The sequence below is a fragment of the Crocuta crocuta genome, unplaced genomic scaffold, assembly GCF_008692635.1.
Source record: "Crocuta crocuta isolate KB4526 unplaced genomic scaffold, BGI_CrCroc_1.0 scaffold409, whole genome shotgun sequence".
Classification (NCBI taxonomy): Eukaryota; Metazoa; Chordata; class Mammalia; order Carnivora; family Hyaenidae; genus Crocuta; species Crocuta crocuta.
Window position 1 is genome coordinate 1,222,578 of NW_027528006.1, and position 14,865 is coordinate 1,237,442.

The 14,865-nt window shown below is 35.8% G+C and overlaps 1 protein-coding gene across 1 annotated transcript in view; it reads right to left on the reverse strand.

The window, feature by feature from the left end:
• The window catches only part of PARP8 (poly(ADP-ribose) polymerase family member 8), a 169,267-nt gene that overhangs the window by 51,064 nt on the left and 103,338 nt on the right, over positions 1 to 14,865 (reverse strand). Inside the window, exons 7-10 of the mRNA XM_077752887.1 lie at positions 14,722 to 14,799; positions 12,900 to 12,994; positions 3,402 to 3,462; positions 2,984 to 3,074 (exon numbers count right to left, since the gene is read on the reverse strand). Of these exons, the coding sequence (XP_077609013.1) occupies positions 2,984 to 3,074; positions 3,402 to 3,462; positions 12,900 to 12,994; positions 14,722 to 14,799 (325 nt within the window). The remainder of the gene's footprint in view (positions 1 to 2,983; positions 3,075 to 3,401; positions 3,463 to 12,899; positions 12,995 to 14,721; positions 14,800 to 14,865) is intronic.

Sequence of the window (14,865 nt, forward strand, 5' to 3'; positions counted from 1 at the left end):
TGTTTATCACTTTAAACTAAAAGTGGCCTTGTACTTCAGATCAGAAACTAGACTTAGACAACAACAACTCGGAAGAAAATACATAATATAAGAATCAACACTCATGTCTTTTTATTTCAAGTGTATTTCCCCATGTACAATGAAAATAATCCTTATCTTTAATATTAAAGTGGATAAGGAGGTGTATTTCTTTAATTCTTATCATTCTGTTCACTTACATATATATACTGTCAGATTAGCCCTGGCATATATTACCAGCTCAAATAAGTATTATTCATACATTTCCAGAACCTAGGAAAATATGCTTTCAAAAAGAACTATTAACTAGGTCAGTCTAAATGTTGGATTAGTCATAAAACTTGCTTGAGGTAAATTAAGACTGAAGTGTACCAATCAAAAAGAAACATATAAAAGATAACATTCAGGAAAAAAGAAAATAGCCCAATAAGTACACATAACAAAACACAAACTTAACACCAAAATAGATGTCTTACAAACAAACAAAATTAAAATACTTCAGACACAAATTAGCAGAAGTCTCTGAAGTATTTTCAACTTTTTGAAGGAACTATTATGACCTCATCAACTTCTACCTGATCAAGTTTATCTTATTCCCAAAACAGAGTCATTCTCACGTATGAAAAAAGTAAGCATTACCCTCATGTTTTTTTGGTTTACAAACTCTTAAACAGGCAAATCAATGGAAAGAAATGAAAATAGAAAACTAAATTATAGATGAGTTGTAATACCAAAGAATGGGTACTGAACAATAAAGTCATCTAAATATAAATTAGGATATAATTATTAGCACATTTATAAAATCATGCAAATATAACAAGTCTTTAATGAGATACTAAGAAGGAAAAATCTCTATCTAAAACTCAAGATTATATTTAAAAAATGAGTAACACTGCTAAGATTACATAAAAGCATGCCACATTCTCATCTGACATAGACGGAGTAGAGTGAGTGGAGATAACTGACCCAATTTCATTTCTAACTCTGATAATTAAAAAAATAGTTCAGACATTAGAGTTTCTCTTTCTTCTAATCACCATCAGAATAAAATCAAGTGGCCACATGTCAAATCCCTAAAGAAAGAAAAAAACAGCCATATAGCAGAGTATCTAGGGAAACAGCAAAAACACTTGCAATACACCTGGAAGGTGAAATATTGTGCAGAGATTACAAATTATTCCATTCTAGAAATTTAGTGACTTGAGGACAGTTTTATGACATAACATTAAGGTGCATAATTCTACAATTCAATGTTAGCTTTATGAAAATAAACCACGTGTGCACAGAAAAGAGAAACACCAAACTATTTACAGCGCTCTCAGTATAGAGGGATTATGAGTAATTCCTTTCTTCTTTGTTAATTATGCATTTTGACATAATCACGATAAAAATAGGTAACATCTATTTGGCTGGCATCAAATCATATTTTATTTATATGAAGAGTTGATTATTTACGTAGAAATCATTGTATCATTATGCAAAAATAGAAAAGAAGTGGTTCAAAGTTTTCTTCTCATTTTGAAACTTTTTCAAAATGAGAGACCTTCCTATATATTCATCAACTTGAAAGGTCAGATATTTCTCTTATCTAACAGTAGATATAAGTTCTTTAATACACCTAAGGAAAACATGCCAACATCACAGTAAAGTACGTGTGAAGACGGCCACAACTTTATAAGTCAAGTGATTCTAGGTGGGTTTTCAACACTTTGATCAATACAACCCGGTGCGAAGACTCACTGTGCCTCTTTCCAGGTAACATCTGCATGCTGTCTGTGGGAACACTTGCTTTTGGACCACTGCTAGTCATCATGCTAGGAGAAGCCCAAACCACAGGAAGAAGCCGTGTGGAAGGTCAACACTCAAGTCAAGAGGCCCCAGCTGAGCTCCAAGATGACACATGCATCAATTGCTAGATATCTCAAAGTCCAGCATCCTGAGCATCCAACCCAGCAGGGCCTTTCAACGGACATACGCTCCACCTACCATCTGACTTCAACGGCATGGGGACTCCAGTTGAGTTCAAAGAACAGTGAAAGACAGTTATGTTGTTCTAAACCACTACGTTTTGGGGTGGTTTGTTGTGCAGCAGTATATAACTGAAACAACATGAGTAGATACAGCATATGTGTGTGTGTGTGCACGTGAACAAACGCATGCCTGCCGTAGTACATGCATAGGCATGTGTATTTGGATGGGAAATATATCTTAATCTTGTAAGTCTTGTCAAGATTTAATAATGGCGTCCCTTGTTGTAAATAGTTATCACTTGAAACATAATGAAATTGTCCCTTAAGATACTGGAAAACAGAGACACCTGGGTGGCTCAGTTGGTTAAGTGTCCGACTTCCGCTCAAGTCATGATCTCATGGTTCGTGAGTTTGAGCCCTGTGGTGGGCTCTGTTCTGACAGCTCAGAGACTAGAGCCTGCTTTGGATTCTGTCTCCCTCTCTCTCTGGCCCTCCCTGCTCGCACTCTGTCTCTCCCCCTCTCCCAAAAATAAACATTAAAAATTTTTTTTAAATGATAGTAGAAAACAAAAATATTACTAAGATATCCATTTTCAAAATAGAAGTAGGCTATATTTATAGTTAGACTAAATTCATCAGTAATCAGAGGTGGGATAAGTAAACATTAAAATTAAATCTCAGAATCAGAGACAAAAATAATTAAATCTAAGGGCAACCCAAAATATACTTACTGAGCTTATATACAAAGTTCCCTTTTAGGTTGTATTGTGTTTGTTTCACAGCAGCTTGTCAACTTCTGAAATCTAAGACTAAAAGGTTATATATTTCTGCTTCTGCAAGTTATAAAAACAATCAACCACCTTTGTCGGGATGCAAGCATATTTAAATACCATTATCAAGACAGGTGCCAATTATGTTCATAATTTTCCAGATGAACATTTTGCTGGATGCACAATTAATTCATATATAAAATAATAAACAGAAGTAAAACGAACCTGGACCATTTAAATACTGTGTAAGTGAACAATGTAGTCGCACAATTATAGGTTCTGTTCGAATTACTTCCCAAGCCACAGCAATCTCCTCCTGTGCAAATATGTCAAAAGACAAATTAGTCATCTTTTAAAATTCATTTTTTCACAAAATGAAAAAAAAATTTATTTTGCAGAGATACATAAATCATTTAAGTTTCACAAATTACCACAAAACCAACATACATACATAAATAAATAAATAAATAAATATATATATATATATATATATATAATCTGTTTCTTCAGCCAATCATATTTCTTTATATCACTTTAACAAAATCAGTATGTGACTTATAAGAGAAACAAATATTCAATTTCTTCCAACAGTAAAAATAGATGTTTTAAATATACCAATCATGTTGTATAAAGTGATACTTACATCAAGAAAGCTAACATCAATATGCAGATCAATATCTACATCATCAATGGCTCCATATTCCCTGAAAGCAAAGATTAACACTAATTTTTACACTGCCCTTAAAAGACAACATGTGCAAGGTTAAGTAAAAAATTCATTTATGAACTCATATCTTTCATCTCTACAAACAGCTCAGAAGTGACTGGGGACATGAACTCACTCACTCCATGGAGTTGGACTGTTGTCCTCTGTGGCTATTTATACCACCTAGACCTCTTCCTATTTATATGTACAAGCATTTGCATACATAAATTCAAGAACTGTTTGCTTCATAATTTCAAACATTCCCAGTTCTCTGTGGCAAATTAAACAATCTTCTCATATGACCACTTGGTTTTCACTGTGCTCTCTGAAGAAGCGCTGCTTTGAAGGCACAAAAAGGAGTTTCTGACGTGAGGAAGGGGTGGGGAAATAATTTACTGTCACAATAACGTGACCATGAGTTTTTCCTTCCATGCTAAATATCAGTGGTTCTGAAACGGACCCTGATGCTCTGCCACTTAAATGTTACTATGTTCTGACAGGCAGCTCTACAAGCCTGATACATCAAAATTATAGCAAGTGACAATAGTATGTGCCAATGAAGACATTCTAAAAACCAACTTTTCTCCAGCCCAGGTAGTGCTGGAAACCAGCAGACTTTTTAAAAGTTAATGAAAGAATATAAAAACAATAGTTTTTCCATATTCTCTACATACACATATCTGTATTTTTTTATTTTTATAAAATTACAAAGTTACAAAGGTTATACACAATGTGGGATAGAATTATACAGATAACCGAAATGGCAGAAGTTAATTGCCAATATTTTTAAGCACTTATGTGCCAGAAATTATTCAAAGGATTTTACTACACGTGATCATAGTGCACTATAGATCCTACTACCACCTCTAACTCACATATGCATTAACTGAGACCCAGAGTAATAAAGTAACTTACCCATCATGACTCTGTACACAGCCAAGATTTGAACACATATATTCTATTTATTTATGCAGGAGATTAATCAGTTTAATATTCAATAAACTATCACTTTGTTGGAAACCAGGTCAATTATAAACGGATGTACTCATTAGGTCCTCAAAGCCTTATGACAAGGACACTATTATTATCCTCATTTGCAAATGAAGAAATTGAGGTTTAGAGAATTGAGATGAGATACCAGAGTAGATAAGTCAGTGGGGAAGTCAGGCATTGAATTCATGTCCAACTTCAAAGTTGGACACAATAGTATCTGGCACATAGTAAGTCCTCAGTGACAATTTCTGTGTATTATATATTCAAGTAATGCTGATATAATACAAAACTGTGGCACCTGTATGGGGTTCAGAGAAGACATCTTTAATGATTAAGTGTTTTTTTTGTAATTTGATGGATAAAGCAATCAAAGGGGTTTGTGATGTTTGATGTCTGTGACATACAAAATGCAAGCATATTAGAATATAAGAACTTAGCCTATGTACTTTCTCCATTGCCCCCTTAAAAATATATCAAAACACTGACCACGTTTTCATTATTTATGAAATTGTACTTTTTATTCTTTGATATAATATTTTTAGATCACATTAGGAACAAAAGGAATAAAAACGATTCACATAGTAATTAATTTTTTAAAAACATTGTGTGGATCAAAACATCTGTGTTATTCATAAAGGATAAGAATATAACCTTATGCAAATTTAGACATGATTTGACATGCAAATTTAGATACAAAGATCTACCAATTTATTGATGAAATTACACAGACACTATGGCAAGAACAAGGACTAAGGAAATAAACCATCTCTTTAATTTAATGCCTCTGGTTCAGGGGTCAGTGAAATTTTCGTGTAAAGGTCCTAACAGTATTTTAGTTTTCAGGCCTCTGCTGGTCTCTGTCACATATTCCTCTCTGTTTCTGTTCTTCTTTAAACCTTTTAAAAAGCAAACACTGTCTAAGGCTCGCAGGCTGTTCAAAAACAGGACCCTTGACCCATAAGCATCAGCAAATTATTCATAAACATATAAGTCCAATATCTTTTGCTGGTCAAGTTAAAAGAAAGAATCACTAAATGTAATGACGAGGATTGATTAGTAACGACATTCAGTTGATGTTTAAGTGGGGTGACAATTGTAACAAATACGCAGGAAACTTTGCCCAAGAGGATATTTGTTAAGTGCATAAATTGGGGAAAGAAATGAATACTGAATAAGAAGGAAACACTTAACTAAACTATGGCACACTGATATGACGAAAAAAAATTTTTTATCTATTACTCAAGAAGTTGATATAAAAATATTTACTATCCTGAGGGAAATGCTCCAAAGTACACTATTTGGAGCAAGCAGATCAGTAAAACTATGTGAAAATGAAAGAATGTTTATAAATAAAATAGAAATCAAAAAAGAAATAAAAAAACATACTTACATATTAACTATAGATTGTGGGTAAAACTTATTTTACCAAAAATGTTATGTTTTCTAAAAACATATCTACTTTTTTCTGATTGCAAAGGTAGTATAGGCTCATTTTATAAAATGTCAGAAACAGAAAAACAGACAAAAAGCACTGTGTCATACTACCACTCAGAGATAGTTATTGTTACATCTCATTCCATAAATATATATGTAGAAATATATGTACAAGGATAATGTGGCATACAAAAATCTTTGACCTGCTCTTTCTATCACTTCTTTTAAAATGAGGGTTTTTCTATATTATAAAATACTCTTCAAAATCATACAAAGAAATGGTTGTAGCTGTATAAATACAATTGTATAATAAAACAATTATACAATTATTAGGTTGCTGTTGATATTTTTTAGACTATAAATATGGATAAAAAAGTCTCCAGATAAAAATCTACATGCATCTGTCTTCTCATAGAATAATTTCTAGAATTACTGAGTGAAATAAATAATACTACTATATTTGAATAGAACTATATATAATAACTATATATATTACTGGAGCTACATACAGAACTACATATAATAACTACATAGAATAGAAAATGGAATACAATTGCATAGAACTATACACACACACACATATTTATTTAATTTAATTACTTTTTTAAAAGGTTATGATCATTTCCATTCACACCCCCAGGTTATCACAGTGACTATTTCCCATATCCTCATCATCACCAGGCATTTGTTTCCTCTCATCACTGCCATTTTCACAAGGGAGAATAACTTTTGTTTGGATTTAGTTACAATGGCAAGACTCTGGTGCACTCAGAGGCAGGGAGAAGGGGATCAGAGACATCAACAACCAGTAAGAACCTTGCCCACAGCTGCTTTCATCATAGTTTTCCAGGCTTCAGCAGAATTTATCATACAGTCACGATGAGACAGTGACATGTATTCTTTTAAAACCTTTAATACGTGACTTTTAAAGTATTCTTTATATGATTCCTTCCATACTTTCGTGCTTAGTTTCCTCCTGATTTCTAATACTATCGATTTATTTCAACAACAACAAAAAGAAGGAAATAAAGGTTTTCAAGTGCTCTTCCTCACCACCACAGAGCACAAATACAGAGCACATCTAACAGACTTTTAAGGAGGCAGAGGCATTAAAGGTTTGCAATTAACTAAATTCTGCAGGTGTAGATCTGCAAATAGTTACACTTTTTGTTTTTATGCCACACTTCAGAGAATTCACAACAGCTTTGCATATATGCAAACCAATTTCCGTTGTGATGCCCTCTTTATATAATGCCAGTAATTTCACATTTCCCGCTGTGAGATTACAAAGCGTGATTACAGTTTGTCCAGATGCAGCGACCCCGTCATCAGGATTGCTTCTATATCTGAATAACTTTCAGTTGCCCCGGATCTCATGAATAGCAAATGCAGAATCAAGTCAAAAGCCTGAAATATGAATGCAACTTGAATTGTGAAGCCAGATATCTGATTGTGTCCTGAGTGCTGTATTGGGTTTATAATAACTCAAAATAATTTCATGCACTGCCTATATTTATTCACTGTGAAAAGATCACATCAAATTGAACCTGAATACTTTTTCAAGATAAGGGAAACAACACAGACATGATCTGATGTAGTTGTTAACACCCTGGAACTGAGAAAGGGCAGTTCCACAGATTTTTTCCCAGACCTCTGAGCTACTCTTTGAATGGGCAGATCTTGGAATTTGGTCATTTGATTTTAGATACTTCCACATGACCGTTCGACAGAACATACGTATAAAATATATTTTTCAATGAATGTGTATTTTTGAGGGCACTATGTAAAACCTTGGCAATTCGTTCTCTTACTTTTTAATGGAACTAGCCAAGAAAACATCCTCTCAAATGAGATACAAAATACATACTCAATATATTAAATGTCAGACCGTCTATGCTGCTCCTTCATTCTCTATAAAACTATAGCTTATGTATTATACTGTCATGATGTTTTATAATACTATCTGATCAAAATTAGCAGGGATTGTCTAGGTTACAAAAATATATTCTAGATATGTTAGCCTTCCCTTATTGGCTGTCAAGGGAATTATATGTATACATGCATTCATGAAACTTTACCACATGTCCTTGGCAAATATAACTCTATTGCTATTTAGTTAATTCTTGTATTCAATGACTGGTCAGTTACATTTTGAGAAGAAACACATTTTGTGAAGAAACATACACCTTGTGACATCTGAAGCTCACCAGCTTGCATGTCTGTCTCTGCGTGCCTACTCAATGTGTGTTTTTTGCTCAGTGTGGGAGAGATGTTTGTGAATGGGCCAAGAAATATGCAAACTCAGTAGTCAGAAAGAAATCTTGGCAGATGAAAGTATTTGCAAGACTGTATCCAGAGTGTTCTGAAGCTTCTCTAAAAGGCAACAGGACTGAGAGAATTTAAAAACTAGCTCCAGATTAAAAAAAAAAAAAAAAAGGAAGCCCATATAAATGGATAGTGTGTAAGAGGTTGCAGTTGCCACAACTCCCCCTCAGCTTAAAAAATCCTTAGTTTCACTTGAAGAAAAGTACAAGTGACTGCCTGGGATGTGCCATTCTGAAGCCTTCATCTAGATTATGGGCTAGTGTTTTTATTTTTTATTTATTTTTTATATTTTTTTATTTATTTCTAGGAGAGAGAGAGAGAGAGAGAGAGAGAGAGAGAGAGAGACAGCGTGAACAGGGAGAGAGAGAGGGAGTCACAGACTGAAACAGGCTCCAGGCTCTGAGCCGGCAGTCAGCACAGAACCCGACGCGGGGCTCGAACCCACGAACCGCGAGATCATGACCTAAGCGAAAGTCGGACGCTTAACCGACTAAGCCACCCAGGCGCCCCTGGGCTAGTGTTTTTAGAAAATACTCTCCTCTTTGTTTCTTCTATGTGCCTCCTGTCATCACTTTCCCTGGTTTTCAGTCAGACTATTTTTCTGTAGGCTCTAGAGGCAGGGGTGGGGGAATTAACATTCTGAAAAGGACACTGCAAACATCCACGCCAGACCTTTTGATGAATGACGTACTTCAACGTAGGTTAAGCATGTTGTAGTAGCAAACTTCTTCAAATGGCACTGGTTTAACACACAAAAAGGATTTATATCTCACTCACTCTATACAGTTCCTATGGAATCGAATGGCGGAGGAGGAGACACTATTCACTGTGGTCACCAAGGAGCCCTGAGTGATGGAGTAAAGGGGAAACAGGAAACCCTGTTCTGGTACCTCTGCTCACACTTCACTGGCCAAAACTAGCTGTGTCCTTGCCTAATATTAAAAGGGGCAGGGAAATAAAATTCTGCCACATGCCAGAGGGCAGTAACCAGAAGTTCGGTAAGTAGTCTTACTGATCACTACAAATGGGAATGCATAAACCCAGAGAAAGTGGTCTATGCCAATTTATGTGGCTTTTCCCCCCTTCCCTTCCTCTCTCCTCTCCTTTCTCTGTCTCCTTCTCTTTCTCTTAAGGAGGTATGTGGGTCTGAACACAGTAGCGTCATCTCCTCAAACCTCAAAAACTCCTCAGTATGCCCTGTCCCCAGACGCTCAACTCCCAAAGGCCCTGTTACAACTGTCCATCCACAGAAATGATCAAAACACAGAAGAGTCACAGTCTTGCAATCTTCCAACCTTCATTAAGCCTCAGTCACAATAAAAAGGTTTTATTTTTAAAAGGTTTTCTATTACTCCTGTGGCTTCCCCTTTTAAAGCAAAAGATGGTATAATTATAAAGCAAAGGTTATTTGACATGGGCTGGAAGTCTGAAGCACTCTAATCAAACTGTCAGAACCATTTCATTCCTGACTCCATGAGAATTGTGAGACTTGTAATTCCCTACACCTTTCTAAAAATACTAACCTCAAAATGTTTTCAGATGGCACTGATCAAATCCTTTATTTTTTTGTAAATATGGGACTGAAGGAGGCAATTTATAATGAAAAACATAAATATATCCTCATTTTGATGCATGATTCAAGATGAGACATGTCCATTCAGACTGATAAACTATTCATTTTTCGTGCTTTCCCAGAGACCTAACTCACTTCCAGTACAAGAGCCTCTGGATGGGAATTATCATCAATGTTTATAAATATGGTTCAATAAAGCCAGGATTCTGCTTTTGAATGATATGCCATGTACAGCAGAAATTACTTAATAAGCTGGTCATTAGTTTCTGTTTCTATCTCCTCCTTCAACCTACTTTAAGAGGCTTTGTCTCAAGTGAGGCAATCACAGTTATTTCCATCTCTTGTAGAGAACTTAGATGTGGTTAGCTGCCTTTCTCATTAGATGTCACATTAAAAAAAAAATGACACCAAATAGCCTATTACGTATATAGAGGTACTTTTGTTCTTCAAACTCCATTAAGTTCTTATAAGCCTCAATTAAGTAAGAGAACAGCTAATTAGAACAGTCTGTTTTCAACAAACTAAGAACTTTGCAAGGAAGAAGATTCCAAGACCTTATCCCTAACTACTGCCTTTGCCATGTGCCCAGGCCTCAGTATTTGATACTACACAGTAAACTCATTTGTACTTATTTCAAGTAAATCAGACTAGTTCTTCTGTGATTCACACTTTATACCAAGAAGCCTCTGGGAGGTTATTTATTCTGGAAACATCCTCTGTAGCTAGAGTAAGTCTACAGTAGGCAGGAGCATGGCTCATATTCATGAGGATTCAAATTGAATCGAAACTTGTAAGTGCAACACGGAAAGGGGGAAAAATCAAACTCTCAGTGATTTTAGATATTTCATTTGAATGAAATTCCAAATACTTACCTAGCTTCAAGAGCTGATAAATTATAAGTATTTATTAATAATGGAAAATACTAATAGAGATGATCATTGGTAGTTAATAAATTCTTGCTGAAGAAACAAAACAAATTCATGTATATATAAATACATAACAGTATAACTAGAGCTTAGACAGCATGGAAATAGGTGTTTTAAAAAAATCCTTAACTATAAAAGCAATCAACACATGCTAAGGTAATCTTCTCCAAAAACATGTATTTCAAATGAAAAGAAGTCGAACTGCATGTTGTATTGCATGATTAATTGTATTCCAGACTTATTTTTTTAGTGTGGGAGGGGATTAAATTACTGTGATCAAAGTTTTAAGCTGTTAAGCAAATTCTGACTCAAGTTAAAAAATTAGTCATTGTTTTGGACTATTTATTAAGTCCCTAAAGGCTTCTTCCTTTATTCGTTCTAACACACTTACTCAATATCCACATTCCCTACCCTGAAGCTATAGCAGAGATCAACTGAGATATAACTGCAGCTCATTTGTTAAAACCTTGAAAATTGCAAATATTTGCTTTTCCAAGCATAATCCCAATCACTCTCACTCAACTGCAGTCTACCAGAGCTCTGTGAGTGCGAAAGGGAAGATAAGCACATACAACCCCAGCTAATTTAGGCTGCAGGTGGTGGTGAGTTTGTTTCTGAAGTTAAAATGAAACACTTGACAAATATATATTATAGCTGTGCGGTACTTTCGAAATTAAACTATTTGTTTGCTCTCTCAAACTCTGGGTCTGTCCATGGAAGAGAATGTAACCAGATAATGTGAACATCTTTCATAGATGTCCCTTGGAAACGATCAAGGATCCAACAGCCCATATTTTGTATATTCCTTGTGCTATAGTAAGTACCAAAAAATAAACATAATTAAAAACCAAAACAAAACAAGGTAAAGCAAACAACAAAAAAGTGCACTGTCCCCAGGGTACCTGGGTGGCTTAGTCGGCTGAATGTCCGACTCTTGGTTTTTGGCTCATGTCATGATTTCATGATTTGTGGGATTGAGCCCTTTGTGGAACTTGGAGCAGACAGCAGGGGGCCTGCTTGGGATTCTCTCTCTCTCTGCCTCTCTCTCTCTCAATTCCTTTCTCTCCCCCCACTTCCCATACACATGCGCACACACACTCTCTCTCAAAATAAACTTTAAAAACCAAATGCACTGTCCCAGCAGTCACATAATTTAGGGTGAAGATGGGGAGAAGTAAAGCAATAATGACAAGATATGAGAAGTATAAGAAATGAGGATAGAGCTAAATGCGGCAGGAGTCTGAAGGACAGAACAACTGATCTGCGGTGGAGACTCAAAGAAGGCTCCAGGAGTAGCTGGCCTCTGGACTGGGGCTTGAATAAACACAGCAGTGGGGTTAGAGTGAAGCACCTCTTGGTAAGAAACAAGTTCACATAATAAATGCCTAGAGTCAAGAGGGATCACAGGGCGACAGTTGGACAGGGCCAGCTGTGGTCTGGGTGGGTAAGGCGGGAAGGCCAGTCAGGCTGGGACAGGGGTCTGGTACTCCACTGCGAGCTGGAGGCTGCTCTTTAGGCAAAGAGAAAGAATCTGAAATAATCAGATCTGACTCGTGGAGGGAAACTAAGATAGTGGCAAGAAAGCATCTTTTTTAAATGAAGGAGAAAAACAGTAAGTAAGTAAAGATAGTGGGGTCTTCTGAATAATCAAAAGTAATAAATAATAGTCCAAAAATTTATCACCAAATTATATATTAAGGAACTGAAAGATAAACTACATTATCATTCAAACACTCCTCAAATTTATGTCCCTTTTTTTCCCCCTTCTTTTTTTGGGGGTCAGATCACATCACAGTGTGATCTGGACCTCCATGGTTTAATGCATTATTTACTTTTATTGTTTGCGTGGATGTGTCCTTGATTTATGATTATAAGCATGGACCCAGCTGGCCAAATCTATTACAGGAATTGATTACGACGCTACTTAAGACTAACTCTCCAAAGTAACTAATTTCTTTAATTCATCAATGTCTTCTTAAACCACATGTACCAAAAACAAAACAAAAATCCATACAGCCATAGACACACCATTTTATATCAGTAAAAACACAGCAGTTTGAACTGAAAACATTCAAATGTAATTGAGCCCAGAATACTTCCCCTTAAATTACTCAAGAAAAAAAAATCCCAGTGACTGACTTACCAAATCATTTTGATTTGTATGCACGAGAGGTATTTACTTACCTGAGAGAAACTGCATGTGGCCCGTAGATCTCTCTCACCGCCGACAAGTCAGCCTCGAGCTGTGGGTGCTTGTGCAGTTCCCCGTCGTAGTTCACCTGATGGAAAGGGGCGGTTGAGAAATGACTTAGGGGTGGTGAAGAGACTCAAAAGAATCAAATACAAACCATCTCTTGGACAGGACACCCTGTTGTTTGTGCCACAGGCATTTCTCACTGAAATATACAGAGAATACAGTAAGATATTCACTAAAGTTCATAGGTTCACATATGTCTAGTGTAACTTACTATGTTTGAAAGCAAAATTAGATTACTTTGATATGGGGAAAAGACCAATGTTTAAGAGACTAAAGTAGTGGCTGGCGGATGATCTGAAAACTTCTAGACTGAATATCTAGACTGAGGAAAAGCATTTACTTCCTCTCTGCAAATATTAGCTGTGTAAACAAAAATCAAAACTGGAAGGATTATTTTGCATAATGTTAAAGTGCAACACTAGTTAGAGAATCATTAGGAAAAGTATCGCATTGCTGGAAGGGCCTTCTTGGAGGGAAGGAGCCCAGTTGTATGTATATATGTCCACACCTCTACGGCCTGGTTTATGCTCGATTGATAAATTGCCAATATTTGATTCCAGAAAAGTAAACTGACTTGCATTCTTTTACATAATAACAAATTTGGCTTTAAAGCACCACTTTAACATACTACCTTCCCATTATACTATCCAAGTTACAAAGTTATTTGATCAAGGGGTGCCTGGATGGCTCAGTCCATTAAGTGTCCAATTTCAGCTCAGGTCATGATCTCACGGTTCGTGGGTTCAAGCCCCACATCAGGCTCTGTGCTGATAGCTTAAAGCCTGGAGGCTGATTCAAATTCTGTGTCTCCCTCCTTTCTCTCTAGCCCATCCCAGCTCACACGCACACTCTCTCTCTCAAAAAGTGAATAAACATTAAAAATTGTTTTAAATTAAGAAACAAACAAACAAACAAAACAAAGCTATTTGATCAAGGAAATTACAGAAACATGGGGCACTTGGGTGGCTCAGTCAGTTAAGCATCTGACTCCTGGTTTTCGCTCAGCTCATTACCTTATGGTTTGTGAGATGGAGCCCTGCTTGGGATTCTCTCTTTCTGCCCCTCCCCCAGTCACTCACATATTATCTCTCTCAAAATAAATGAATAAACTTAAAAAAAATTTTTTTTAAGTTTAGAGAAACAGAACAAGATGCCTACACAGTCATATCCTAAAATCAACTGCATGGTTTAAAGTTTTAACATGATCCTGGAAAAACAGTGAATTCTTTTATACATGTGGTTATGCCATTTTCATCTATATAAATTATGATGTTTCCTCATCAAAATTTTTCAACACACACTTTATAACAGTGTAAGAGGAAAAGACAATGAATACAAAGATTGCAGATATTCAGTAATGAGGGACCATCAACATGTATAAAGGTTAATCTTCTATTTAAAACTAACAATCCACGCTTTTGTTAGAAGTGGCATCATTTCAAAACAATGACTGAGCCCAATATGCTTAAGAAATACAGAAAAGTCAAAAGACTTATTCTATAATGAAATGCTGCCTGTAAACTCGCTGTGATGAAGCAAGACAACTTCAATGTGAAATGATTACAGTCAAAGAGTTGCAAAAGGAACCTTGATTTCTGAAAATATGTAGATATAAGAAATTATACAGATTTCCGAGTTAGCTATAGAACGAACACGCAGGTCTCTCAGGTCACAAACATAGATTTCTGCTAGGACGTAAGGCTATTAGGAACTCTGAGAGTGGATATTTGACGGGCCTGATGGGCTTACCTGCCCTCCATAATAAAATTCTTCAGAGTCATTATCACCTTCGGAATCTTCTTCCACCGTACTATTTTGTCTTGACTCCTTAAAATAACAGAATAAGAAAAGAATTTTAATGGTCAAATTAGCTTACCTTCTTTTGAAAAGAAA